Source organism: Lichenostomus cassidix, chromosome 20, assembly GCF_008360975.1.
Source record: "Lichenostomus cassidix isolate B80296 chromosome 20, HeHo_3.0, whole genome shotgun sequence".
Classification (NCBI taxonomy): domain Eukaryota; kingdom Metazoa; phylum Chordata; class Aves; order Passeriformes; family Meliphagidae; genus Lichenostomus; species Lichenostomus cassidix.
Window position 1 is genome coordinate 7,086,189 of NC_139500.1, and position 27,680 is coordinate 7,113,868.

The window sequence follows — 27,680 nt, forward strand, 5'->3', positions numbered from 1 at the left end:
GGCTGCTGTCTGCGCATCTGTGTGTGTGTTTTATCTGCACCTAAAATACTGCTCATAAACACACGTGTGCATGGACACACAGACATGCACACATCCTCCAGGCACAGGTTATGCATGCGTATATGAGCTCACAGGGCTTTGGATGGCCATGTCAAGCTCCATTCATGCAGGACACGGGACACCAGAGCCACACCAAGCACCTGAGGGACATGTGGCTGCTCAGCCCTCACCTGGCTGGGGACTGGCAGGGCCCCCCCACCTTCTCCTTAGCCACAGCAGCAAATTTAGACCAAGCCCTGGGACACACCAGGCTGAGGAATCCGGCAGCACAGCCGGTCCCAGCCACCAGTGAGGATCTGGTTCCCTCACAGATTTCCCCAAGGGCAAAGCCTGTGCCCCGAGCGGGTGCCCAGGGTCCCTGTCACACTCTGGTTTCCGGGGTGTTTTCCTCGGGGAGGCACCCAGTGCCCCGTGTGTCATTAAGGATTCCCTGGGGGTGTGTGTCCTCCCCAGAGTACTTCATCAGCTTGACTCACAGCCAGATGCCATCCCCGTGTCCTGTCACCATATCCTGACACCACATCCTGCCCTCCACATTCCCAGCAGCCAGACCTGACAACACCCTAGCAGGAGTCAGACGGATCCTGCACCCAGGCAGAGAATCAGGGTAGACACAAAACAGGGCAGGAATTAAGACTTGTTGGTAATTGTGTCTTCATGAGGGCTTTTTTGGGGACCCCAAGCACTGGATGGAAGCCTCTGTCAAGGGGCCCCTGGTGCTGCCTCGGCCAGCAGCTGCTGAGGGGGCTGGCACCAGAGGGAGGGAGTGGAAGGCTCAAGGTCCAGGTAGGTTCCCCCGGGTGCAAGTAGTGGTGGCTTTGATGTCACCCTCCCCAGCAGACACCCGCCTGTGTGGGATGCCAGGAGCATGGGGACCTCAGAGCACAGGTGGCACCAGAGGTGCTGGGGGTGCTGCGGTGCCATGCGAGGCTGCCCTGGGAGAACACAGGTGCATTTCATCTTCAAAGTGCTCCCTGCACCGACTTTCATCCCAGCCCACCTGGGAAGTCTCTCCTATTGCCGCCCCCATCTCTCAGCTCTGGGGGAACCGGGACCCAGCCAAGCTTTGCCGAGAGAGGGAAGGAGGCAGGGGAGGGTGTGTGGCACAGAGGGGAATACCGAGGGCTGGGGCTCTGCCGGGACCTGCCAGACCCAACCGCCGCCCTGCCGTGCCCGCCGGGCCCCGCGCTGGCACACTGCAGCACGGAACCCGTGATTCCCTCCCAGCACCAATCCACTCAGCACCCACAGCCCTGCAGAGCAACAAGCACCCCAAGAGTCCCTGTCCCATCCCGACCTCCACAGCTTCAAGAGACAACACACAGCCTCCAAAACATAGGCATTTAATAAAACCAGCTGCATTATCATTATTATTATTATTTACAGATCAAACAAGAAAAAGAGTAAAAAAGAATTGTTGTCTTCATAAATACCAGGCCCAGCATGGTGGGGGCTTCGTGCCCACTGGCAGCTGGGGGGGACACAGGCACCCACAGACACACACACACAGACACACAGCCCTGGGCAGCTTGAAGCAGAGGGTCAGGTTACCCCCTCACCCCTCAAAGCACCAGGCTTTTCTTCAGCAGTAAAATGGGACCAGCAGGATGTGGCCTCCACCCCAGGCAGTGGGACCCCTCAGTGAAGGCTGCAAGGGGGCAGCTCCTTTCCAGTGTAGTGTCCCTGCTCCATGCAGGTGGAACCGGCCCCTTGCACCCCACCCCTGGGTGCTGGTGAGGAGCAGGACAGGCAGGAGCTGCCAGCAGTGCAGGCAGGGCAGCCACACACGAGGCCCCGTGGGTGTTGGGGACCAGCCACACGTCCAGGGACACGTGTCCTCTGCCTTCCCACAGGCTTGCAGGGAGCTGGCTCTCCAGTGCTAGCAGAGGTCTGACGATAGATGCCTGGCCACCACACCGGGCCAGCGATGCTGTGGCACAGCAGGGCTGAGTTCAAGGGTCTTGTCACAGCCAAGAAGTCCCTGCTCCCCACAGGGCACAGCCTGTGCTCTGTCCCCATCCAGCATTTCCTGCTTATGAGCAACCCATCCCAAGCACCCACCATGGCACTGCTACACGTCGGAGACCTGCTGGGGCTCCCTGGCCTGGCGCAGCCCGTAGAGCCACTTGATGACACGGGCATTGCGCTCGATGATGGAGATGCCGTAGGGCACACGCTCGGCCGGCCGCCCCTCCGGCGTAGCAGCGCTGGGCGGAGAGTGGCCGCCCTCCGAGCTGGCCGTGCTCACGCTGTGGAACTTGAGGGACACGATGTCGGAGCTGGCACGGGCGAAGCGCTCAGCCCCCATGTCCTGCAGCTCCTCGGGATCAAGGCCACAGTAGTTGAAGAAGCGCTCCAGGTCGGCGGTGGCCCGTGACAGCCTGTCGCTCAGGTCCGACTTGGAGCGGTGCAGCAGCGGCTGCCGGCGGGCACTCTCAGGGCGGGCAGGTGAGCTCCGCGATGGGGTCACAGGCAGCCCACCTGGGATGGGGGACGCAGGCATCGGTGTCACTGGGCTCCGCGGAGCTCCGCAGGGATGGACATCCACCCTCCGCACGGCCACACTGCCGGGGGGCTTGGTGGTGGCTGGGCTCTCCGGTGGCTTGACAGCCCCCTCCACTGCCGGTGCTTCCGGCCGCCACCTGCACTCCCTGGCCAGCGTGCTCTCCGCCTTAGGGAAGGGGCTGTCACAGAGGTTGATGAGGTTGTTGAGGATCTCCAGGTCAAGGGAGGTCTTCGGGCTGGCAGTCTCGGCACGGCGCGGCCCTGGGGGTGCCCTGCGGCTGGGGGTGAGCACGGCTCGGCGGACTCCGGGCGTGAAGAGGGGCTGCTTGAGCAGCAGTGGCTTCACCGGCTCCTGTTTGGTGCTGGCAACCCTCTGGCTCTTCACGTACTTGGCCTTGTCGGCCTCCAGCCTCTCCACTGCGCTGGGCTTCCCGGCCCCCGGCTCGGCGTGCCGGCGGAAATACGCGGGCCCTTTGCGGAGGATGCGGACGGGCATGGCCGAGGTGAAAGGCGCCGTCACCGTCACCCCCTTCATGGTGTCACCGGCTTGCAGCGCCTCGACGGACATCCTCCGTGCCGGCACCGGGACACAGGGTGGGCGGCCGCCACGGGCAGCGAGGGGCTCAGGTGCCGTCGGCTGCGAAGAGGAGCCGCAGTGAGAGCGGGGCCGCAGTGAAAGCGGCGATGCTGCCCCTGCCCGCGCCCCGGCCCCGCGGCAGACAAAGACACCCCGGCTGTGCGGTACCGCACTGGCTGCGCCGCCGGCTCCGGGCTGCCTATTTGAAGGCGGTCACCACGCCTCCGCCGAGCCTCCCCGAGAAGTCCCCCGGCCAATCCGCGCCGCACGCCTGCTTCAAACCGCACCGGGGCCAATGGCGCCGGCGGGGAGGGCGCCCCGATCCCGGCGAGGGGCGCCCTGGGGAGCGAGCGGGGCGGAGAGAGTCAAGCACCCCTCACTGATGCTCTGCCCAGGTCGCAGGTGCCCGGGGTGTATCACCCGCATCAAGGGGTGCATCGCATGTGCCCATCGTCCATGCTCAGGGGTGCACTGCCCACATCCAGGGGCGCATTTCCAGCACCCAGGGGTGCATCACCCAGTCCCAGGGAAGCAGATTGTTTCCAGGGGTGCCCCATGTACATCCTTGCATCACCCATGCCCGGGGTGCACTGCCTGCTCCCAGAGTGCATCACCCACCACCCTGCCGGGCTGGTGGATTCGGTGGGATACATCCCACTTCCACTGGCTCTGCTATTCCCTCAGCTCTCAGCCCTCTCGCAAGCTCCGGGGCTGCTCCCAGGCTCCCTGCTCCCATCCTGGAGCTCCTTGGAAAGTACGTATGGGGGTTTCCACCCGTGTTTCCCCGGCCGCGGTGTGCTCGGAGCAGCCTGGGGCCTTCTGCACCCCGTGTCCTTGGGTCCCTGCCAACCCCAACAGGCGCAGCCGCCACAACGGTCGAGCAGAGGCAACAGCCCGCCCACAGCGAAAAGGGGGGTGGGGGGAGCACCCAAACCAGCCCTGCACCCTTCTGAAGCCCCCTGACCAGAGGTGGGCACACCTAGAGTGGCCCCAATATCCAGAGGAGCTCAGCAGTGGCAGAGCACACAAGGGCGTATGTGGGTCAGACCCCCTCCCCCAACCCCCTTCCCAGGCTGCTTTGAGATTGCCCCTGAGGGTCCCGATTTGGGGCACTGATGAGCCCCGAGGATGTGACAGCAAGCCCCAGCACTCACCAGGTGCAGTGGAGGGCAGGGCGGGGGCCGATGAGCTGTGGCCTCACTCGCTCCCGTGGCAGCCCCGAGCAGGCAGCTGCCACCGTCACCAGCTCACCTGCGCGCACAAACTTCCTGGGTGCAGCCCAGCGCCTGTCCCAGCACTGACCGCCGGAGGCAGGAGCCAGCCCTGGCATCCACAGCCCCGCCGAGCCATGGCTGAGCCACAGCTGAGCCCTCTCTGCACCCCCTGCCAGCCCACGGGTGCCAGCGTGTCAGCCCCAGCACCCCCGAAATCTGGACCCCAGCAGGGTCCCTGCACAGCACACGGTGCATCCCCCTGACACGCTGTGGCAGACGAGTGGCCTGGGGGAGGCTGGCTGTCCCTGTCCCCGTCCTCATTCCCTGCCTGGGGGGACATGCTGCCTCCTGACCTGGAAAATGTCTGCAGGGGGGCGGCCAGGCGTGGCGACAGCTGGGAACGGTCCCAGCACCGGCACAGATCCTCCTGCCTCCTCCCCGGGGCAGATTTATGCACCCCTCTGCAGCGCCCCTCAGGTCCAGTGCTGCCCTGACCCTGTACCAGTGGCCAGCCTTGCTGCCCTTGTACCTGTGCCCAGCACAGGGAGGGTTCCCCGGCTCAGCAAAGGGGTGCAAGTGTGCCCCCCAGGCAAGGCAAAGCACAAAAATGTCCCCATGTCAGGCACTGGAGCTCAGCTTTGTACCAGACACTCAGCCAAGCCACGGAAGATATGGCTGTCAAAGTGCAGAGACAAGGACATGGGACCCTCAGCACAGCCACCTGTGGCCAGCGTGGGGTCCCCTCCCCAGCACAGACAGCCCGGCCGGGCACAACCTGCTGCTCCACATTCCTGTGGTGCTGAGCCGCTGCGCTGGCACGGCCACACCGAGCTGGGCTGTACCGAGCCAAGCCGAGCTGAGCGGAGCCGCCCTCCAAACAGCCCCAAAAACACAGCAGCAGTATAATCCCATGCCGCAGACCCAGTCGGAGTGTGGGGATCTAAACTCTGGCTATCACCCAGTGTGGCCCCAGCTCCTCTCCCTTCTGGGGTGGGCAGTCCAGCCAGGCTAACATGGCACACCGGGTCACCTGCAGCCTGGAGGAGCTGCTCCAGAGGTACACAGCCGTGACCCCTTCACCAGCTCACCCAGCCCCATCCTGCTGGCTCTGGACCAGCACGGGGCCAACACCATCTCCGTCACCCACCTGGATCGGCCCTGCGGCGTTGGAGCCTCCTCAGCACAGATCAGCCGCCACACTTCTTCCCCCTCTCTCTTTCCGAGGGTGTCCCAATGATGTCCTGATGTCCCCACGCCTCCTGCTCCCCAGCCACGTCCTCCCCGTCTCTCTGTGTGAGGGCAGCTGGAGGGTGCTGGAGCGGCTCTGCATGCAGCGGCTGCCGCTGAGTCAGCGCCGGGTGAGGACGCCCTCCGAGGCAACTCAGCGCTCACATGGGATCGAAACCACGGGGCATTCCTCCATGCCAGGCTGCGTCACGCAGCGTGACGGTGCCTGGTGACGTCCTGGGTGCCGGTTCAGCCCGCAGTGCCGGCTGGGCAGCCTGGATGCACACACGGCCTGAAGTTCTCACACTGACAAAGGCAAAATGCTTCTAGATGTCACTGCTCGCTGTGGGCAGAGGCTCCTGGTGCTGGGTTAGGGCTTCAGGGACACAGGGGAAATTCACAGCCTTCCTGTGGGCACTCAGATTGCCTCATATCACTGGTGGCCAGTCAGCAGGGCCTGCTCTGGTTTGGAAATCCCTCCTTGTTTCCCCATGCACCCAGCAGCAATAAACTCCAAAATGTAGGAAAATAAGCTAGATGGTAGGAAGGGAGGTGACAGTCTGGAGCATGGTCACCAAGCCTGCAGCCACCTGGACCGGCTGGCCTGAGCCCAGCCCCAGGGTGGCTCCTGCGCCATGGTACAGGCATCTTGGTTCAGCTCTGCATGGAGGGAACGAGCATTTTGCTCATGCCATGAGCAAATGGAACTCAGTTGCAACCCAGCGTTGTTCAAACGGCTCCTGGAGCAAGACAAGGAGCTGCTGGAGGGAGAAGAGCCAAGGCAAGCACACAGTCTGGGAGCCAGAGGGCTGCCTTGAGCCCAAATTCACACAACGGGCTCGGCTGGAAAATCCCAGTTGGTAGGTGAGGGCAGAGCCCGCAGGCTGCATCCCCCCACAGGTGCCGAGGCTGTGCGGGTGCAGGCAGGAGGTTGCAGGAGCTGCTCGGGCACGTCTGGCCCGTTGGAGTAGGGCGTTGGATCCAGGCAGCGCCCCAAGCCTCGCCCTCCCCGGGAGCATCCCGGGACATGCTCCGGGAGGGCAGCCTTCTGCAGGAATGCTCCTGCAGCACGCGGTGCAGCATCTCCACGGCTGCTTCAGGGACACGTGGGCAGTGTTTGTGATCAGAGGGACAATCAGGTGCTGGCAGTGCCTTTGCTTTCACCTCCTACAGACACTCCCTCGTGCCACTTCCAGGACCTCTTGGATAATAAAGGAAGCTGCCAACGTGCAGAAAACACACTCAGAGGCCAATTCCCTCCCTGGAAGCACTGGGTGGAGGCAGCTACGGGTACCTGGCAACGCCTGCCAAGCCGCGGGGCTGGGGCTCAGCAGTGTGGGCAAGCCCCCCACGCAGAGGCACCCCCAGAGCTGGGAGCTCCCCAACCCCTTAATCTTGAGCGTTAATTCCTGGTGTTTTATTCCAGCCTTTTGCCGTGCCCTGATCCAGGATAAGCCACCACCTGCTCGTGCCTCAGTTTCCCCAGCAAGAGCTCTGCAGAGCCACTCTAGAAGGAACATGGGGACAGAATGGGGAGGCTTCCGCTGTGCCCAGCATCACCCCACTCCCCATGGGCAGAGGGAACGATGCTGGCTGCACCCGGATCTTCACACTTGCTCTCTGCTCAGGGAGCCAGGAGCCAGGGAGGTGACAGATGGGGACATGCTGGGCACGAGGCCTTTGTCTGGCCGGTGGTGGCTGCGGCACAGACCCGCAGATGGCGGCTGCCGTGGGGCCATGGCCACAGCCCGTGGCCAGGCGAGCGCCGGGCCCTGGGGATCCAGCCCTTTTGTTGGGGTCTCACCTCCGTCAGTGGCCCCTTCCCGGCTGCCCCCCACCAGCCTTTCAACTTTCAACTTGACCTGCTCCTTTCACATGGAAATAGGATGCAAATGGGGCTGGGGCTGCCAGGGTCCAGGCTGAGACCCGACAGCAGGTCCCCAAGTCTGGGGTGTCATACCCACTTAAATATGGTGGCTGGTAGTCCCTGGAGTGAGGGGATCCCCTTGTCCTCCAGCAATGGAGCAGCAGCCACCCCCTGCCCAGGAAGACCATCCCCACTGCTCACACACGGAAGCAGATATTAGGGGATGGGTCTAGCCGGGGCTGAGCTCAAGGGCAGACCCCTGCTCTCCCAGGCTGCCGATCCTTCCATGCCCTCCCTGCCACCCTGTCACCCCATGGGGTGCCACCCTGGGGAGCCCCACTGCACCCCCTGGCCTGCACTGGCTGCGGTTGGGATGGGCTCCTCAGCCCTGGCAGGGTGAGGAGGGGACTTCCCGGACGGATGGTCATCACAGCCCAGCAAAGTCCCGCAGGCAGGGACCACTCGGCTACCAAATGTTGCCATCTGCCTCCAGGGCCTTCACTCGCATCTGCCGGGGGTGCGGAGGGGCGAGGGGCCGGGGGGCCGGGAGCTCAGCTGCGGGGCGGGCAGGGGGCGGAGAAGGCACAGGCAGGGCAAGCAGCACGCGTCGGGTGGATTTGGGTGAGGAGCGTGAAGGGGCAGCACGGGGGTCCCACAGCCAGCACCCCCTCTATCTGCCTCTGCCCCATAGCCACTCGCCCTTGGGAAAGGTCTCACTGCCGCCTGAGCCGCTTCTTTGTGCTGCCAAATTAAACACAGGACAATTGTCGTCCCCTCCCTATCCCCATCCCCATGGACACACAGTGACCTCAGCTGTCCCAGGACCAGTCCAAGCCCGCTGCGCCTGGTTTCACCCAGCACCTTGGACCTGTTCCCCACCTTCCAAGTCCCTTGGGGTCCTGTACTGGTTGTGACTGGGATAGAGGTACTTTCTCCATAGGAGCCAGTGTGGAACTGTTTTGGAGTTGTGCTGAAAGCAGTGTTGATAATCCAGGTGTGTTTGATCATGGTTGAACCATGCTCACAGAACCCCAAGGATTTTTCTGCTCCTCACGCTGCCCCACCAATGAGTGAGAGGGTTGGGGGTGCATAGAAATTGGGAGGGGACATGGATGGGACAGCTGTGCCTTCCCCCCACCCCCAGCCAAGGGCTACCCCAGGCTGTAGGACATCCTTGCTTTTCCTATTAAACTGACTTTATCTCAATCTGTCAGTTTTGTCCCTTTTACCATTTTATCTTTTCCCATTTTGTCCCCCATCCCACTGGGTGTGTGTGTGAGAGAGAGAGAGAGAGAGAGTGAGCAGCTGGGGGTGGAAGGTGGAGCTACCTGCTGGGGTTAAACCATAGCAGCACCTCAAACTGTGACCGTCCCCCCACCACAGCCACCCACTGTCCCTGCAGCCCCAGGGACAAGTGACACCCTTGTCCCCACTGCACCCAACGGTCCTAGCTGCCATGGGTGCTCCCAGAGGAGCAGGGCAGGGTGGAGGGACACACTGCAGTCTCCCGGAGGGACAGGGACAGGTCTGGGCAGTGCAGGCAGGTAGAGCAGGGAAGCAGGCAGGGAAGCAGACGGGAGAAGGCAGCCCCAGGTTTCGCAGGGCTGCAGCCTGCTCTCCCAGCGACACCCGGTGGGTGCTGGGGGAAGAGCTGCCATGAGGCATCCTGGGGCGGTGGGTGCTGGGAGAGGAGAGGGGGGGCGTTGCTGCTCGGGTGACCTGGGGTCTGTCTCCTCACCCGTGTCACCTCCCGACCGGTGCAAGTGGTTCATCCGCTGGCTCACGGCTTGGTCCCCGCAGTGTCCCAAAGCGGGACAGCTGCCAGCTGTTCAGAGGTCCCCCAGCGCCCCGTGCCAACCCATGACCCCGCGGAGATCCTGATGGGGACAGGAACCGTCACCGGGTGACACTTGCACCTGCAAGAAGAGTCCGCGATAGGTGGGACGCAGTTCAGGCGGGGACAAGGACAAAGTCCAGGACACCGCCAGGAATAATCACCCCCCTGAGCTGGGGAATCTGCCAGCTGGGACCAAGACGAAGAGCAGAGCAGGGCCAGGCTGTCACCCGTCCGCATCCGGAGGTGGTGACGCGCCCGCCTCACGTCACTGCTCCGGCAGCCAGGACTGGCTCCCTCCCGCGTGGTGCTGCCGGTTCCCCAAAGCGCAGTGAGTTACCCTTGGGAGGTTGCCGAGGGACCGGTCAGACCGGAGCCCATTTCCTTCCTGGCTCCCGCTCCAACCCCGATGCCTCCCCGCGGCCCGGGGCTATGGGTGGGTTGTTGCGCCCGCCAGGCTCAGCCCCGTGAGACGTGAGTTTCCTCTGGCGGCCTCAGCGCCCCGGGAGAGGGCTGGACACTGCTCTGCGGGACTGCGGGGGCATGGGACCTAGGGACATGGGACGTGAGAGTTCTTCCCAGGAGCGGGATGGGAGTGGGCAAGGGATGTGTCTAGATCCCAGATGACTCAGCTGAGTGGTACGAGCAGAGGCTGGGCTGCAGGTTGGGCTGCTGGGGCCTGTCTCCCGCGGCCACCGGAGCGTGTCGGGATCGCACGGGTCCTGGCTGGAAGGGGACGGGCGCTGCATCGTCCTGCCCTGCAGATGTAGTGGGAGGTACGAGGCCTCCATTCCCAGCAGAGCAGCTGCCCAGGCCACGCAGACCCCAGGTGAGAGCCCTCTTCACCCTGCACCCGGCCGTGCCGAGCCTTTCCACGCTGCACCGAGCTGCAACGTGAGCTGGCACAGGTTCAATGCCCTCCTGGGTAGCGCACCTGCTGCTGCCAAGCCCCAGCGCTCTGGGATGAGACCAGGTAGGGCTCATCAGGATCCACACCCAGGGCAGGAGGGCACAGTGTCATTGCTTGAAGGGGGCACAGGGGTCCATGGGGCTTGCAGAGGGCAAAGTGGGGTTGGGCTGGGCTGTGGGTCCCACACCCCCAAGTCACGTAGGAAGCTGAAGTCACGTAGGAAGGCAATGGTTACGGGAGGACAAGGCTGGAATCTGGGAGGGTCAAATCTCATCTCACTGCTCATCAAACTCTCCCCACAGCGCAGCAGTGTCATTCCCAGGCCCGGACACCCAGCAGTGAGCCATGGCACTGCTCACCCACCTTCTGGCCTGTGCCTTTGGCATGGGCTCCTGGGTGGCCATCAACGGGCTGTGGGTGGAGGTGCCGCTGCTGGTGACAGTGCTGCCGGAGCAGTGGTACCTGCCCTCCTACATCACCATCATCATCCAGATGGCCAACGTGGGACCACTCTTTGTCACCCTTTTGAATCGCTTTCGGCCCGGCTTGCTGAAGGAGGTTGCTGTAATCTATGCGATCGTGTCCGTGGGTGTCGTGGCTTGCTTGCTCCTGGCTTTCCTCTGGAACCACACGTCCATCATTGCTGGGATGTCTCACAGCATCCCCTTCCTGATCCTTACCTTCTTCCTGGCCCTGGTGGACTGCACCTCCTCTGTCACCTTCCTGCCCTTCATGATGCAGCTGCAGCCCCAGTACACGACCACCTTCTTCATAGGTGAAGGGCTCAGTGGGCTGATCCCCTCTCTCATTGCCCTGGGCCAGGGCTCTGGTATCTCCAGCTGCGCATACGTCAACATCACCACTGGCAATGAGACCATGGAGAGCACCATCCAGCTGGAGACTCGCTACCTCCCACCCAACTTCTCCACCCTCGTCTTTTTCCTGCTCCTGACTGCAATGATGTTGACCTGCTTGCTGGCCTTCTTCTTCCTCACCCGGCAGCCCAAGGTGTGGGAGCTCTCTCAGCAGCATCTCTTTCCCAGCAACATCGTGCTGAACTCATTTGACCAGATCCTTGATGAGGGACCTGACTCACAGCTGAGCAGAGGCTGCGCATTCCCAACGGATCCCAAGGGACCTGGGGACATCCTGCCGCAGGTCTCCTATTCCCTAACCAAGCTCACCCTCATCTACCTGGTCATCACCTGGGTGAGCGCCCTGACAAATGGGGTCCTGCCATCTGTGCAGTCCTACTCCTGCCTGCCCTACGGACACACCACCTACCACCTGGCAGCCACCCTTAGCTCCATGGCAAACCCCCTTGCCTGCGTCGTGGCTATGTTCCTGCCCAACAGGTGGGTTGAAGGGTCCTGGGGATTGCAGCAGGGGCACACCAGGGGCTTCTGCCCCAAGAATGGCCCCTGATTTGCAAGGGTTGGGGGTGTAGGCAGTGGGTGGGAGGAGGTCTGTGGGGTGCCCACAGCACAGACCCTGACAGCACAGACAGCACAGACACCCCAGCAAAGGAGGATGGAGCCAGCAAGGAGCCAGAATGTGCTTCATGCCTGTGCTGATTACCAGGGATGGGTAGTGTTCTCCAGTGACACTCGCATGTCCCTTGCAGGTCCCTGACCCTGATGAGCATCCTCACCGTGGCAGGGACAGGCTTTGGTGCGTACAACATGGCCATCGCAGTGATGAGTCCCTGCCCTCTCCTCCAGCAGTCCCAGTGGGGCGATGTCATCATCGTAAGTCACGGTGTCTCTCTCACTCAGGGAGGTCTTTGACACCACACCTGGACCTGACATCGCCACGATGTCCCCTGTCCACACAGTAGGGAACCCCCCACCCTGACCACTCTCCCACCTGTGCCACCAGGTCCTTTCCTGGGTGCTGTTCACCGGGACGCTCTCCTACGTGAAGGTGATGGCCGGGGTGATCCTGCGGAGCCGCAGCCGCAGCGCGCTGGTGTGGTATGGGGTGCTGGAGCAGCTGGGCTCCCTCCTCGGGGCGCTGCTCATGTTCCCCCTTGTCAACGTCTACGGCCTTTTCACATCTGCTGACTACTGCAGCCTGCTGTGCCCAGCATGAGTGGGGTGGGCACTCCAAGACCACCGCTCTTGCCAGCTTGAACTCCCAAAATCAGCAAGACTGGCTGGCTGGGAAGCAGTGCTGAGACAGGATGGCTGCAGACACTGGGCTCTGCCAGGTCCCCAGGGAACAGCAGCTCCGGGGCTTTGTCCCCAGCCTGGGTGCAGGGTGTTCCCATCGTGTGAAAGAAATAGAAGGTGTTTACTCATCCCTCTGCGTCCCTGCTGCCCACACACCCCATGCTGAGGGTACTGTCTGTGCCAGGGCCCCCTGCCTCGATACCTCTCAACTGGGGCCATGTCCTGTCCCTTCCCCTGGGGGGTCTGGCACTGTTTGGCATCGTGCCCTAAAGCCCCCCTGGACTCTGCGGGTGGGCACAGCCCCAGCTGCACCCGGCAGCACCGGTGACGTTCCTGGCCCTGTGCTGTGGCAGCTGCCCCCAGATGGGGGGTTTGCAGCCAGCTGGGGGGAGCGGGGACAAAGGCGGCCATGGGGAGGGGGATGGTGGGGGACACGAGACATTCACAAGGGCCCCAATAGCAGCTGGGGAAACTGAGGCACAGTGGGACTGAAGTGACATGCCTGATATTTGCCATCCTCTGCTGTGGTCCCAGCTAAGCTTTCTGCTCCCTCACCATAGCTCTGTACCCTGCTGCATCCCATCGCAGCCTGAGATGGGCAGAGCTGGAGAGGAGCCGCAGCAGAGCCCTGCGGCAGAGCAGTGCAGGCACAATGCCCACGGCAGAGGTGGCACAGCACCAGTGCTGGGCCACCTGGTACCCAACTGTGCCCTGGCCATGCCAGCCAGAGTGGGGCCAGGTGGGCACTGGGGCATGGCAGGCACGGGAGGTCGGAGCAGCGCAGCCCCGGGATGGGACAGCACCCGTGCCCTGCACGCGCCTGCACCCCTTCCCTGGGGCACGAGGCAGCCGGGCCTTTGTCCCCAGCCCTTTGTCTGGCATCTGCTCCCTGTGCCGGCGGCAGCACCAGACCACGGATTGGAGCCACTTCGGGGCTCCGGCTGCGACCCGGACGCCTCTGGGAAGGATGCAGTTGGAATACCTAATGGGCAGCAGCCCCCCAAGCCGGCAGTGGTGGGGGTCCTGCAGCTGAGGCAGCCGAGAGGGCAGGAGTGAGGGCAATGGGCTCTGCCCCCCGGCACCAGTAGGCATCCTCTGGCAGATCCTGGCTGACCCCACAGCCTGTGTCCAGGATCCATGGAGGATGGGAGAGCTGAGGACAAGTGGGAGATGTGGGGGCACCACGGGGCAGCTTGTCTCATTCCAGTAGCAGGATGTGTCCCTTGTGGGTAGACTGGGAGCTAAAGTAGGGACCTGACCTCTCTCCTCCTGCCCTGCAAGAGGATGATCCTGCCCTTGGGAGCCCCCAAAACCCCTCACCCACGGTACCCCTGCAGCCCCCTCCCTCTTGTCAGGGAAACAATTGCCTCCGATGGGAATTATTTCCATACAGCTGCTCAGGAAGGCACAAACCCGGTGGAGGAAGGCTGAGCCTTTCTTCTGGCGCTGCTCCCCCTCCCCACGGTGGTGGGGGCAGGTTTGGGGGGGCCCAGGCGCTGCCGTCAGCGCTATCAGCTCGGCAGGGCTGGCTGCGGTTATTACCATACATTATCGCAGTCCCCTGCCTCCGAAAGGAGCCGGGGCTGCTCCCTCCTCCCAGCCCTCCCTCCTCCTGCCTTTTACACTTAATTACCTCCCTTATTACACCGCAGCCTGGAGAGAGACAAAATCCCAGGGCAGCGGGCGGGCAGGCAGCAGGCAGCGGGCGGGCAGGCAGCGGGCAGCAGGCAGCGGGCAGCGGGCAGGCAGCGGGCAGGCAGGCCCAACTAGGGCGTAAGTAATCGCCCGTTCTGCAAACGTGCCTTCCAGGAGAGAGCAGGCACACGCACGGATAAATAAATCAGGGAGCAGAGGCCAGGAGCCCAGTGTGTGTGTGGGATGCCGAGAGCAGCCCGGCAGGCGATGTCCCCTCGGGGCCGCAGCCCTCCGGGAGAGGTGACCTTGAACTTGGCAGAGCCTTTACATCAAGGCAGCGCTGCAGGGACAGATGGGGCTCGTGGTGCTGCCGGCAAACCCTGGCCAAGCGCTGCAGGAGCGAGTGGAGAGACCCCAGACTGCACGGGGAGCAGCACCAGGAGAAGGGTGGAGAGACCCCAGCCCACATGGAGAGCAGCCCCAGAGTCCTGGGAGCAGGGTGGAGACCCCAGCCCACATGGGGAGTAGCCCTGGGATCCTGTGGGATGTTGAATGCTGCGGATATGGGATGCTCTGGGATGGGGGATGCTGTGAGATGCTGTAGGATATTGTGGGATATCAGATTCTGTGGGACGCTGTGGGCTGTGGGATGCTCTAAGTTGTACAATGATGTGGGCTGTGAGATGCCCTGGGCTATAGTCTACTGTGGGATGCTGTGGGATGCCCTGGGCTGTGGGATACCACACAAAGCAGTGAGCAGGGGCACTGCGATGCAGGGCTGGCTCCAGACGTGGCTCTGGGCACAACTGAGGGAGCAGACAGGGCTGTGTGCAGGCAGGCCCACAGTGCTAGCTGTGGGGGTGCTGCTTTTGGTTCCCAGACCCAGTGCCACATCCCCAGCCAAAGAGGCTGGTGTGCCCAGGGCTGCCCCGCTGGTGTGCCCAGAGTGTGCCAGCGCTCTGCCTGCGGTGACAGCCAAGGGACTGTCCTTATTAAGTGCTGCAACACTCTCAGCATTGCACAAGGCTCAGGGAGAGCAGGGCCAGCTGCCAGCCAGGTCCCCGTGTCACCCAGTGGCCCTCAGATGGCACAACTCTGGCCTTCAGATGGCACAATTGCAGGGAAAGGCAGCCCCGGACCACCGGCTGCCTGCAGCAGAGCACGACGAGGAGAGGGGGGGAGTGGGAGTGGGGGCTCCAGCGAGACGAGGGGGGAGTGAGAGTGGGGGCTCTGGCGGGGAACAATGAACTGCCACGAGCCCAGCTATTGTTGTGGCTCCGAAGGTCACGGTGCTTCCTGGGGACTGGGAATGGGACAGGGACATGGAAGAGGGAGAAAAGGTGGGAAAAGATAGAACAGTGAGCAGGGATGGGGACAAGACAGAGGTGAGACAGGGGCATGGGAAGAGGGAAAAGGGTTGAGGACAGAGAAAAAGGTACAGGGGAAGGGAGAAGGGGAAGAGAAAGGAGTCAGTGGAAAGGGACTGGGGACAGAGATGAGAACAGGGAAGATGGATGGGAATGGGAACAGGGAACAGGGATAGGAACAAGGAGCAAGGACAAGGAAAGGAGAAAGGGACAAGAAGCAGGAACAGGGACAGGGATGGAGACAAGACAAGACAAGGGACAGGGGCAGGGATGGGGACGGGACAGGGATGAGGATGGGGACTCCCGCCCCGCAGACCCGTCCTTCCCTGGCCCCGGGGACTGGCGGCAGGGAGACAAAGGCGGTGGGAGGCAGAGGCATGTGTGTGTGTGTCCCCCCCGCCACGTCCCCCTGTGTCCCCATTGTCCGTAGCCGGGGTGGGGGGAGGAACCAGGGGGAGGGACCAGGGACCCCACAGTGCCGTGATGCCCGGGGCACCCCGCGCTGCCGGCGGCTCGGGGGGCTCTGGGGGGGCTCCGGGCGCGGCCGGGCGAAGCGGCCCCCTCCCCCCCCGACCGCCTGCCTTCCTCCTCCTCCCCCTCTTCCCCTCCTCCTTCTCTTCCTCCTCCTCCTCCTCCTCGCCGCCCTGCCGCCTCCCCGCCCCTCGCACTCGCCTCCCCGCGCCTCTCCGTGCGCACCGCCGGGGCCGAGCGCCGGGGCCGGGGCGTGGGGGGGCCGGGGCCGGTGCGGGGGCCGGGGCCGGTGGCGGTGCCGGTACCGGAGGTGTCCAGCGCTGCCCGGCCCCGCCATGCCCCGCTCCTTCCTGGTGAAGAAGCTGAAAGCGGAGGCGTTCCCGGCCGCCGGGGCCCCCGCGCCCCCCTACGCCCCCCTGGAGCCCCCCTACACGCTGCCCGGCCCCGCCGCCGGCGATGGTGAGTGCGGGGCAGGGGGTCCGGAGGGCCCCCCCGCCGCTATTGTCTCTGCGCCCGGCGGGGCACCGGGAAGGAGACACGGGGGGGACGCAGGGCAGGACGGGGCGGGGGTCCCCGCGTTGTGTCCCGCGGCGGGCGAGGGGTGCGGGGTGGGGTGTGTCATCCCTCGTCGTCGTCTTGTCCCCCGCTCCGGGGCCACCGGCCGCTGCCGAAGTTGGTCCTTGGGGAAACATCCCCTGCGTGACAGCGTCAGCCCGTGGGCAGCCCCGAGTCCCCCCCGCCCTTGGGGCACCGAGGTGGGCTCCTTCCCACGACAAGTTGGGGTGGGGGGTACGAAGCAACCGGTCTGCGGGGGCGGCGGGAGGCGGCAGCCTTACCGTACCGGCGGGTTTCATTGTTCGCGGCGGTGCCCCGAGCCCCCCTGAGAGCGCGGGGGGGCCCGGCGCCCTCCGGGGCACCGAGAGCAAGGGGGGGAAAATAGGGGGCACCCCCGGCAGCGGTAGAGCTGCGAAGGGCTGGACTGGGGGTGGCCGTGGTCCTTGGGATCCCGTCCTGCGGGGGAACACTGGGGTGGGCTCGGAGTTCCCCGGGCTTGGCACAGCCCCCCAACGGGACAGCCTAGGCGCCTGCCCAGAAAGAGGGGCTGGCTGTGGATCGGGGGGTCTGTTGCGTAGGCGGGGGAGTCCTGGCTGCCCATGGACTGGGAGACAGAGCTGGATGCGGGAATGGGCCTGATCCAGCCACGCACAAGCTAACATCGCTGCGGTGCTTGTCCCCCTTTTCTAGTGCTCTCCAGCCCTTGGTGGGCTTTTCCTGCCAGGGCCGGGGTCCCAAGCCCGTCTGGTCTGGGGATCCTCTGCTCCCCCCCACATCAACCAGGAGCCGGTGGGGGAGGGATGTGCTGCAGCTGGGCAGAAGCTGCCGACGCTGCTCTCCTGGAAATAACCTTGCTGCATGCTCGGAGGCAGCGTGAGAAATTGCTGAGCAGAGCGCTTTCTGCACAGCCCGCGCTGTCAGCACGGCGCGGGGGACGGGGGGGGGGGCCCGGCTCTGCCCCCACCGCGCAGCCCCCTCCCCACCGTAGGCACCCCTGCCCACCACGGGACAAACGGCAGCATTTGCTTGCCAAGGGGTCCTGCGGGTGCTGCCGGAGGGTGTGGATTTAGGGGATGCTCGGCCGCAGCTGCAGTGGGGCGTCTGTGCTGCCCCAAGGTGTGCGTGGATCAGTCCAGCTGTGCACTGACCCCAGGCCCCCGACAGCCTCTCTGTCACCATCGGTGGGGATGAGGCCTCTGAAGCAGCTTGCAAGGACCAGTGTGCACAAGGCAGGGGTCTTCTGGGACCAATCTGGGGGTCTTGGGGTGCCAGCACATCCTCAGGATTGCTGGCCCGGCGGGAAGGGGGTTATACTGCTGCTCCTGCGGTTACCTTTGTGTGACAGCACAGAGGGACCGGGATGCCAACGCGGCACCTGCTCTGATACAGGCTGGGAGTCCCACGTACGAAGCAGGGTCATGAGCAGACTTGCATCAATGTCACATGTGTGTGACACCAGTGGAGTGGCACCCGAGCCTGGCTCTGCATCTGGGGGTCTTTGTGTCACTCTGCTTGGCAGGAGGCCAGGGATTTGGTGCTGCTGCCCTCCTAGTGCTGCCCCACCTCTATGGAATAGCTCCTGCAGGGACAGCAGAGAGGTGGGGGGCTTTCCCAGCCCCCTTGCTGAGGAAGGGGAACCTGGAGCAGCCTCATCCCCCTCATCCTGGCAGCCCACGGAGCGTAGCTCATTACCGGCGCGGCCCCGGTGAACAATGAGCTCCCGGCACCGACAGCTGTCTGGCGACTAATGGCCCCCGGGGGCTGCCCGCAGCCGGGGCAGGCGCAGCTGGACGTTCCGCAGCTCCATCCCCAGTTCCCATTCCACGCAGCCCTGCGGGATGGGACCCATCCTGCCGACAGATGCAGACACGAACCAGGGCAGGACAAGGCAGCTCCGGTGCTCAGGGGCTCAGCGGGGACAGAGACCAGTTTGGGGGAGACAGTCCTCGTTCTGCACCTCCTATGGGCAAATTTGGCTTGTGGCTTTTCCCTGTCCCTGGTGAGGCTGGCCTGTAGGGACAATGACCCCACTGTGTTGTCCCCACAGGGTACCTCCAGCACTGCCTGGCGCCAGCCGGCTATGACACCGACAAGAAGCAAGGTCTGCCACCACCGCCACCGGACCCAGCCTACGCACCCGGCCATGAGGAGTACAGCGATCCTGAGAGCCCCCAGTCCAGCTTCTCTGCCCGCTACTTCAACGGGGAGGCAGCAGTGACAGACAGCTACTCCATGGATGCCTTCTTCATCACGGACGGGCGGTCGCGCCGGCGCAGCGAGAGCCAGCGCCGTGGCAGCCACCGCCACTCCTGCCCCGAGTGCGGCAAGACCTACGCCACCTCCTCCAACCTCAGCCGGCACAAGCAGACCCACCGCAGCCTGGACAGCAAGATGGCGAGGAAATGCCCCACCTGCGGGAAGGCGTACGTCTCCATGCCCGCCCTGGCCATGCACGTCCTCACCCACAACCTCAAGCACAAGTGCGACGTGTGCGGCAAAGCCTTCAGCCGGCCCTGGCTGCTGCAGGGCCACATGCGGTCCCACACCGGGGAGAAGCCCTTCGGCTGCTCCCACTGTGGGAAAGCCTTCGCTGACCGCTCCAACCTACGCGCCCACATGCAGACCCACTCTGCCTTCAAGCACTACAAGTGCAAGCAGTGCGAGAAGACCTTCGCCCTCAAGTCGTACCTCAACAAGCACTATGAGTCTGCCTGCTTCAAGGGCTCCGAACACAGCTGTGCAATAGGGAACTAGCCCCCCGACCCCTGTGGCACATCCCCATTCCCATCCTCATCCTTGTATCCTTGTAATCCCCGTCCCTATCTCATCCCGTGCCCATCCCCATTTCTCTACACATCCCACCCTGTCCCCATCCCCATCCCATCCCTATCCCATCCTGGTCCCAGTCCCTGTGCCAGCACTCCTGCAGCTGCAGCCAGCTGGTTTGTTGCTGTGCTGAGGCTGGAGGACATCCCCACAGACTCATTCCCACCTGCTCCCTGGGAAGGGGGTCCCCCACAGTGGGACCCAGCTCCTTTCCTATGGGTCCCAGAGTTCCCCCGCAGCCAGGCAGGTCTCTCTGCGGGGGACTCACCTGGGGACCTCTTCCAGACCCAGGAGAGACTTTCCCCCCCTAGCTTGTGACTTTCACCTCTATTTATTTAATTTATTACTATTATTTATTTAGAGCTGCTGCTTCTCTTCCTGGGGGATCCCAGGGGAGAAAAGACACTTTTCTGCTCCCCGCTAGGAGCAAACCCTCCCCTTGACCCTAACCCTGAGGGGACCATGGGCTGGTGCTACTGCTGGCTTGGCAGGACTGACGGCCACTGAGGCTGACGGAGGGCAGGGCTGCCAGTCACCCTTGGAGCCTGGGGGCCCTGCAACCCACCATCCAGGACACCCTGCTGCCCCTCTGCCCCATGGTACAGTGTTCACACCAGCACTGCAGATCCACAGCCATGGAGTCAGGGGAAGAGCCAAGGGAAGAGTGAGGGGCTCCCAGCAAAGATACACAGGACATGTCCTCCATTGGCTCCCAGCTCCCGGCTTGGCCAGGCATAACTGGCCCCTGCCACGGTGATGGGCTGGGGAATAGCCCCCCCAGGCAGGTGCAGCCCTCCTCGCCGTGCGAACGGCTGGGCTGGCAGCTGGGCTGGAGACCCAGCCCTGGGGCAGGCAGCACCCGAACCCCCAACCGCCCCCCATGTATCCCCAGCCCCTCCTCTATCCAGCTCCCGGCTCCCTCGCCATCACCCCCCACCTGCACTCAGGAGGAGGGGGTCAGAGTAGCTGTAAAGTTTGGGTGAGTCTATTTAAATGTTCTTATTTATATTATTTATAACTTATGCTTTTCACTATTTATTTGTCAAGACTGACCGGGCCATGCCAGTGCTGGCTCGCAGGAGGCGGCAGAGCTGCAGCAGAGCTGCCGTGCCTAGGACACAGCCACGGTGACACGGACGGGGACGGGACCCCGAGAGCGGACTGTGTGGCGGGCACGGAGGCAGGAGGGCACACGCTGGCCCGGCAGCCCAGGCTCCATGTCCTGCAAGCCTCCCCTAAAGGCAAAGCTCTTCTCCTTTGTCTTCCTTGCTGCCACGGGCTCCTGCTTTGCTCCGTGCCCCTCGCCAGCCCAGTGGGGACAAACCAGCCACTCTATGCAACCTCCCGGCGGAGCAGCCCCGCACCGACCCCGGAGCATGCACCATGCACGGCATTCCGGAGCGGGCCCGACCCACGCCTCCGCTTCCTACCTCGGGCCGCGAGCTGCCACAGCCCCATCACCCCGTGCCGGTCCCCAACACTTCAGGACTCATCTCGGCACTCCATGGGGCCGCACTCGCGCACCCCTACACCGTCTTCCTGCGCCGTCTTCCTCCCTGCACCGTCTTCCTCCCGCTGCCTCGGTGCCTGTGTTGGTCACGGGTTCAATGGGGATGTCCCTGTCATGGTCCTCGATGCCATGGCATGGTGACCACACATCCACACCCCACAGAGGGGGTGAGCATCGCCCTGGCCACACAGGCACCCCACCGGGTTTTCCCCACGATGCCGGCACCGTTCCGCGGAGCATGGTGTCCTGAGGCCAGCAGGTTTGGAGCACCGCGCTGCCGCCCCTCTCTCCTGTAAATAGCAGATACTACAGCAATAATTTTCCGTGCATGATAGATTTTTTCTGCCAGGTTTTGTACTCGCCAGCCCCAGTATGACAAGTCTACTGAGATCCGGCCACCCGCAGTATTACTTGTAACGCAATTCAGGGATATAAAAGGGATTTCTGCCACTAACCATGTGTCTTGGGGGATTTCTGTTGGTGGTGGCAGGTGGTGGCACGCGAGCTGCCAGCATGCCCATCCCACGTTGCCCTGTGCCCACACCCACTCCTGGGCTGGAGCATCGTGGAGTGAACTGTCCCAAATAGAGGGGTGATGTCCTGTCAGCTCGCTGGGAGGGGGTGGCTGAGGTGCCCAGAGCATCCCACGCTGCCCATGTGGCCTTGCCAGCCCAGCAGCCAGTGGGCAGCAGCCAGACAGCTCCCTGCTGTGACAAGGAGGGGTTACGATGCCACCCTGCTCGTGAGAGCGCCAGGGGCTGCGAGCGTGGCTGAGCGCTGACCTGGAAGTAAAGCGGCGTGTGAAATCCCAGCAGCAGGCGCAGAGCCCGGCGGGCAGCCCGGGGAGGGCCTCGGCAATGCTCACACACCCCTGGGGCACTGCTGTGCTGGATGGGGAGGACTGGGTGAGCAAATTTTATTTCCATTCGCCGGTGGTGACAAGCCAGCAGGGCCCCTGCTCCCAGGGGCAGACAGGCATTCCTGCTCCCCACCCCTCTTTCATCATCCTTTCCCACATGTGGGTGCCAGTGGGGGAAGGAAAATTATTTTTAGCATCCAGCTTGTCAACAAAGACCTGGCTGAGCCCTGTGCTCCCAGTGACTTCAGCGCAATCTTTCACCCGCGAAGTCATCACCAAATTCACCTTGCAAAAAACTAATTCTAGAGCCCCATAAACCCATCCCTGACCATCATCGGCATGATGGTGTCAGATTCAACTCTGGGGCTGGGGACTCTCCATGACACCAGGGAGCCAGGGTGAGGGCACTGGGATCAGCCAACCACTTGCATCATGTCCCTGTTGCAGATCCAGGGTGCCCCAGTTGCAGCAGCCAGTGGGGTGGGAGGTCAAGTTCTTCCCAGCATCCTCTCCCCATTTGGGTCACTGATCTGAAGAAATGACCTAGAAAGATTCAGGGCTGAAGTTCAGTGCCTGCCCAGCTGTGGAGCATCCTGGCATCACTGCCTCAGCTCTGGAGATGCTTCGTGCCTCCTCTTCTTTGCCGTGGACCCCAGAGGTGTCAGCGCAGCCCGGAGGGGGCTCTGGGTTGGGGATGTGTTCCTGGTACAGCCAGGCAGGTGGGGGGCATATCCCAACTCTCAGCTGCAGGATGATCCTTAGTGCCCCGGCATGGCCAGGCAGGAGCAGAGACCCCCGGGGCAGGATGGGGATCCCCAGCAGTCATGGTGGGGGGCTGAGCTGCCGCGTGCCCATGGGTGTCCCATGGGAAAGAGGAGCTGAGGGCAGCCCTGACCGCAGGCTCTCCGGAGCAGGCAGCGGGCCAGCCGGCTCTGGCACCCGGCCCGGAAGTGTGTCCTGCCCCTTCACTGTGACTCTGCAAAACGGTGGGGCGGCGGCAGTGACGATGACGATGGCTAAGCTAGGAGGAAGTGGAGCTGCCCGGCTGGGCACTGCACTGCTCGGGGTAGAGCAGAGGGCTCGGCTGAGCAGGACAGAGGCGCGTCAAGGCCAGCCGGCAACCACAGCCATGGCTGAGGACGAAGACAGAAGCATCCATACCCAGCACGTCTCGGCCGTGCACAACGTGCCCATGAGTGTCCTCATCCGGCCCATCCCGGCAGAGCTGGATTCGGGGAAGGTGCAGAGCCTGATGGAGACCCTGCAGGTGAGCACAGCCCCCCCGGATGCAGAGGCAGCCCTTCCTGTACTCACTCAGCAGGCACTGCCGGGGGAGCTGGCAACACCCGAGCCCTGGCACAGTCAGGTCAGGGGGTGGATGTCAGGGCAGCTTGCGAGTGCCGGGGTGTGTTGCTCTTGGATGTCTCTCCCCCTTCCCAGGAGGATCCCGAGCGGGTGCCCCCCATCGACGTGCTGTGGGTCAAAGGCAGCGAGGGCGGCGACTACTTCTACTCCTTTGGAGGCTGCCACCGCTTCGCTGCCCACCAGGCACTCCACCGGGAGACCATACCCGCCAAGATTATCCGCTCCACCCTCAGCGACCTCCGCACCTACCTGGGCTCCTCCACGCCCCAGCTGCGCTAGCCCGGCACCCCGAGGATGCCCCGCATCCCCCACTGTCCCACAGGTTCTGACCTGTGAGCCCCTAGTGAGGATGTGGTCTGGGTCTCCAGCCCTGGGGAGTCCCCGGGGTCCCTCCAGCAGGGATGAGGTCAGGGTTCCCCAGACTTGGAGGGTCCCCGGGATCGCTGCAGCCGGGATGGGTCTCGCCGGTACCGGGAGGCGCCCGGCGGGGCCGGCAGGTGGCGCTATTGTGCCGCGCTGGGGGGACCGGGACGGGACGGGATGAACCGGGACTGGATGAACCGGTTGGGGTGGGATGAACCGGGGCACGGCTCAACCGGGAATAGCTGAACCGAGATGGAACGGGCTGAACCGGGGCACGGCTCAACCGGGAATAGCTGAACCGAGATGGAACGGGCTGAACCGGGGCACGGCTCAACCGGGAATAGCTGAACCGGGATGGAACGGACTGAACCGGGGCACGGCTCAAGCGGGAATGGCTGAACCGGAGCACACTGGAACTGGGACAAGTCACAGCCCATTCGGGGCACAGCTGAACCGGGAAGGGATGCAGACGAACCGGGACACAACAAAATCAGGACACAGCCGTACCGGGAGGTGGCACAGCCGACCGGGCATGGCAGTTTCCAGCCCTCCCTCAGCAACTCTGGGCTCACCCTGTGCCCAGATGGGAGGGACCCTAGGCTGCACTTGCCCCAGAAACGTCTGCCCCATCACTGGACACATCCCACATTCCCCCATCTCCGTGGGGGACGCCTCCAAAATCCAGTGGAGGGGACACCTTCTGCTGCACCTTGAATAAAGGTCATCAAAACCCCTGCAGCTCTTGGGCCTGGTGCTGCGGCGTGCTGAGGTTGGGAGCAGGAATGCAGTGGTCCAGCATGGCACAGCACGGCACAGCATGGTGGCCTGGCACCAGTAAGAGCAGTGACTGTGGGCACACGGGACAGGGACAGATGCTTTGCAAAGGGATGGATGTTCTGTGGGGAAATGGATGCTGTGTTTGTTGGGATGATGCTCTGCAAGTGATGGATGCTGTGCTAGGGAATGGATGCTGTGGCAGGACAATGCTCTGCCAGCCCACCATCTGCCATCCAGCTGAATTCAGGGTCAGCTCTGGCCTGAATGGGGGCACATGTGGTCCTGCCATGCTGGGATGCTGTCATTTCTGCAAGCAACACGTCTTCAACCCACGTGCAGCCCGGAAAAAACGCCTCGAGCATCCCCTGGGCATCCCAACATCCCTCTAAGTCGAGAGCCTCCATCCAGGGAGGGGAAAGGCCACTGACTCACTCACCACGGCGTGAGTCAGCAGCAGGACTGGGACAGGAACCACAGCCGGACACTTCTGCCCGCTCAGCCATGCTCCTCCCTGGACAGATCCTGTCCCCCCCTAGGGCAGAAACGGTCTGGGAGAGGAGGGCACGGCTGGTTCGTGTGCATGGCAGGACCTGGCAGTGCTGGCATCGGACAGGGCACAATTTACTCTACCTCCGTGTTTCTGCAGGATCCGCTGAGGAGGAAGAGCAGGGTGGGCTGGGGGTGCTGGATGAGGGAAGGGACCGGAGGGAGACTGCGGCGCGGCAGAGCTGCATGTGCCGCATCAAAGCAGCTGTGTGCCGGGAGGAAGCCCTGCAAGCACTCACAGAGAGCAGCCCTGGCCCGTGGCTCCCTGATGGGCCATAAATTTCTCCTAAGAATTGTGGCGTGCTAAAAAGTTTCCTCTTGTTAGAGAGCGGGGGGTGGAGGGAGGAGGTAGCAGCTCCTGCAGCAGCTCCTGTGGCAATGTGGGCATCTCCAAACGGGTGTCCCATGGCAGGGACTGGTGTTTGCCCATATCCTGTGTGCCCCCAGTGCTGCACATCTCACATGGACTCTGTTTGCCCCACTCTCCCGGGCTTGTGCCCCTCATTCCTTGGATAAGAGGCAGCTCAGCAGAGCTGTGACTCCACAAAGTGGGAATGAACCGAGGCTGCCCAGATCCTGCAACTCCTTTCCCTGCAAGCCGTGGTGACTTCTTCCACCTGGAAAGCCTGTGGCAGGATCTACTTTTCCATCCCCTGCAAACAGTGCCAGGGGTCTGTGCCAGCCCCAGGGTATTCAGACACCACTTCAAGGGTTCCCTGGCACCAGCTGGAAGCCAGGACCAGGCACTGTGTCCAAGGTGCTGGGAATGTATCTCCAGGGCTAACCGGTGGATCCATGGGGCTGGCAAGGTGTGGGCAGTGGGAGCTGATCCCCAGCTGGGGCTGCTGGTGCCACAGTCCCCTGGTTGGCACAGGAGTGGGTCTCTCCAGAGCCCTGCATTGCCTCCATCCATTCGTCCTCCACCTGTCCCCCTTCCCTCTGCCTGACCCACGCGGTCTCTGGTGTCGCCGGCTGACAGCCGATCCGGCTGCCTCCAATCCATTCGTTCCAGGGCAGGAACAAAGGCGCTTTGTGGGCTCCCCCCAGCCCGGGCCGGGTGGGGAGGGGGGTCCCAGCTCCGGAACTGGGACAGACTTCCCCGCGCGACAGGCATGTAATGCTTTCCAGACGAGCAGCCCCAGCCTGCAGGTACAGCCCGGGGGGTGGAGGGGGCCTGGTGCTTCCCACACTGCCTGGGGACCCACCAGGTCACCCTGATACAACCCTGATCCTGGAAAATGGGGGAACTCTCCTGCTCCCCCAAAGATTTCACAATGCCCTCCCCATAAGACTCACTGCTCCTCCTCACCAAGAGGGGCTCCAGGGGCTGCCAGGTTTGCCAGCCCCAGTCTCCCAGTTTTGGGGAGCAGGAATAGACTCCCCCAGGATGATACTCCAGCCCCACTGAGCTCAGCACTGGGCAGGAGGAAGCTGGACTCGGAGGGTGTGTGTACCAAGCTGGACAGGACAGTGCTTTTGGGGCATCTCCCAGATCTATGGCCTCACTGGCCTGAGCACCCTGAAACTGGGGAGCCACAGGCGGAGGGGCCAGTCCTGGACATCCCCCCAGTGCCAAGGTCTGGTCAGAGGCTGTGGACTTAGGGCACTCAGTAGGATGGGATATAGTGGGATGACATGGATGGGTTGTGATGGGATAGGATGCAATATGATAGGATAGGATGGGATGGGATGGATGGGATATGATGGAATGGGATGGGATGGGATGGGATGGGATGGGGCAGAGTTGAATGGATCAGTCCAGCACGGCTTCACCAGAGCTCAACAGGGTCAGGCCCAGTGTCCTGGCGGCCACATGTTCCAGCATTGCCGCAGGTCTGGAATCCATTTGCCTTGCTGGCTGTGGTGTTTTCCCAGCAGGGCTGAAGCGATCCTGCAGGGCTGGGGGCAGCCCTGGCCCCTGGCCCATCTGCTCCCTGTTTATTTTCTTACACTTAAGTATCACCTCGAAGATAAACACTCCCTGGTGTGGGGGGCAGGGGGCATTTCCCTGGCAGCAGAGGCAGGACCCAGCCCTCAGGGTGCCCAGCACCCCGACCCCATTGTGCCTCCCAACCAGGGGATGCCTGGTTCACCTGGAGTCAGGGCTGCAACCCTATGCTCCCTTCCATACTGTTATGTCCCATGCAGGGTCCTGTGCATGCCTGACCCACTGCCTGGCACTGGGCTCTGCCCGGGGGTCAGTTAGTTTGGCTGGATCAGCCGGGACAGCTGTGAAGCCAAACCCCATCATGTCCTGGCACCCGCTCATGCCAGCAGGAAGTTTGTGATGCCACAGTCTCAGCTGCACCTCGTGCTGCCCAGCTGAGTCAGAGCTGAGGCCACAGTGCTGGGGGCCTAGGCACAGGGGCTCATGTCCTGTAACACACACCTGCCAGGCAGCACAGGAAAACCCGGCTGCTGCTGCGCGTCCTCCTGTCCCATGGCCACAGCATCCGCAGGCAGCTGGACAGGCAGGGAGCCGGCAGTGTTCTGTGCTTCCCATGGCTCCTGCTGTTCTCCCAGTCAGGAATGACTGCTCCTGTCCATCCATCCTTCTGTGTGCAGTGTCTGGAGAGGTGATGGTCACACAAACATGTCTGCCAGCGTGGGGACGTCACTGCAGCAGGAGGTGGTGGCACTCAGGGTCTACATGGCACCCACATGCACACATCCACATAAAGTGCAACTACACAAATACGTGCTCACACCCTCATATTCACATATCCCTGCGCACACACATATGGATATACCCATCCATGCATGCTTGGATGCACAGATGTGTGCATCTGCACACCCACGTGCTCACATGTGTGCACACACATGTGCTGTCCCTGCCCCACATTGAGCCATCTCCTGCCTCTTGCACCTTCCCTGTCTGTGCCCCACCATGTTCCAGATCCCACCGGCCAGCAGCATCCCACATGTAGCCATGCCCCCCAGAAAAGCCTGGGGCACCTCGGCTGGGTGTGGGGACTGGGTGACCCCCCCAGCCTGTCCCTGTCAGCTGGTGGCCATGTGTGGGGTGTGCAGCTGAGTACACA

General features: G+C 63.1%; 4 protein-coding genes across 9 annotated transcripts; 3 read left to right on the top strand and 1 right to left on the bottom strand.

The window, feature by feature from the left end:
* Positions 1-1,387: 1,387 nt before the first annotated feature.
* FAM110A (family with sequence similarity 110 member A) lies at positions 1,388-9,495 on the bottom strand. 4 transcript variants are annotated; one of them, XM_085079525.1, is made up of 2 exons: positions 9,189-9,495; positions 1,388-3,202 (listed from the first exon to the last, which is right to left on the bottom strand). In XM_085079525.1, the coding sequence occupies exon 2, from the start codon at positions 3,131-3,133 to the stop codon at positions 2,132-2,134; it is 1,002 nt and encodes a 333-aa protein (XP_084935651.1). In that variant the 5' UTR covers positions 3,134-3,202; positions 9,189-9,495; the 3' UTR covers positions 1,388-2,131. The 4 variants fall into 4 exon arrangements, 3 of the variants coding, with proteins under 3 accessions (XP_084935651.1, XP_084935649.1, XP_084935650.1); XM_085079523.1 differs by lacking the exon at positions 9,189-9,495 and adding an exon at positions 5,504-8,740; XM_085079524.1 differs by lacking the exon at positions 9,189-9,495 and adding an exon at positions 4,297-8,740.
* On the top strand, positions 9,491-12,493 carry SLC52A3 (solute carrier family 52 member 3). Of its 3 annotated transcripts, none has more exons than XM_085079522.1 (4): positions 9,491-9,615; positions 10,497-11,549; positions 11,819-11,942; positions 12,073-12,493. In XM_085079522.1, the coding sequence occupies exons 2-4, from the start codon at positions 10,540-10,542 to the stop codon at positions 12,283-12,285; spliced, it is 1,347 nt and encodes a 448-aa protein (XP_084935648.1). In that variant the 5' UTR covers positions 9,491-9,615; positions 10,497-10,539; the 3' UTR covers positions 12,286-12,493. The 3 variants fall into 3 exon arrangements, with proteins under 3 accessions (XP_084935648.1, XP_084935646.1, XP_084935647.1); XM_085079520.1 differs by having other exon boundaries at positions 9,596-9,758; XM_085079521.1 differs by lacking the exon at positions 9,491-9,615 and adding an exon at positions 10,016-10,113.
* Positions 12,494-15,442: 2,949 nt separating this feature from the next.
* Positions 15,443-21,183, top strand: SCRT2 (scratch family transcriptional repressor 2). Its single transcript, XM_085078963.1, has 2 exons — positions 15,443-16,297; positions 18,441-21,183. Exons 1-2 carry the CDS (start codon positions 15,655-15,657, stop codon positions 19,145-19,147), a joined length of 1,350 nt encoding a protein of 449 aa, XP_084935089.1. The 5' UTR covers positions 15,443-15,654; the 3' UTR covers positions 19,148-21,183.
* A 1,373-nt stretch (positions 21,184-22,556) lies between these two features.
* On the top strand, positions 22,557-24,054 carry SRXN1 (sulfiredoxin 1). Its single transcript, XM_085078964.1, has 2 exons — positions 22,557-22,855; positions 23,029-24,054. The coding sequence occupies exons 1-2, from the start codon at positions 22,595-22,597 to the stop codon at positions 23,230-23,232; spliced, it is 465 nt and encodes a 154-aa protein (XP_084935090.1). The 5' UTR covers positions 22,557-22,594; the 3' UTR covers positions 23,233-24,054.
* The last annotated feature ends 3,626 nt before the right edge of the window (positions 24,055-27,680 follow it).

Bases quoted from the DNA above. Each gene is read 5' to 3' on its own strand.
- SCRT2 (XM_085078963.1), top strand. From the start codon at position 15,655: ATGAGGATGGGGACTCCCGCCCCGCAGACCCGTCCTTCCCTGGCCCCG. The intron at 16,298-18,440 runs GTGAGTGCGGGG...TTGTCCCCACAG, and splicing joins CGGCCCCGCCGCCGGCGATG to GGTACCTCCAGCACTGCCTG.
- SLC52A3 (XM_085079522.1), top strand. From the start codon at position 10,540: ATGGCACTGCTCACCCACCTTCTGGCCTGTGCCTTTGGCATGGGCTCC. The intron at 11,550-11,818 runs GTGGGTTGAAGG...TGTCCCTTGCAG, and splicing joins GCTATGTTCCTGCCCAACAG to GTCCCTGACCCTGATGAGCA. The intron at 11,943-12,072 runs GTAAGTCACGGT...CTGTGCCACCAG, and splicing joins AGTGGGGCGATGTCATCATC to GTCCTTTCCTGGGTGCTGTT.
- SRXN1 (XM_085078964.1), top strand. From the start codon at position 22,595: ATGACGATGGCTAAGCTAGGAGGAAGTGGAGCTGCCCGGCTGGGCACT. The intron at 22,856-23,028 runs GTGAGCACAGCC...CCCCCTTCCCAG, and splicing joins GCCTGATGGAGACCCTGCAG to GAGGATCCCGAGCGGGTGCC.
- FAM110A (XM_085079525.1), bottom strand. From the start codon at position 3,133: ATGTCCGTCGAGGCGCTGCAAGCCGGTGACACCATGAAGGGGGTGACG.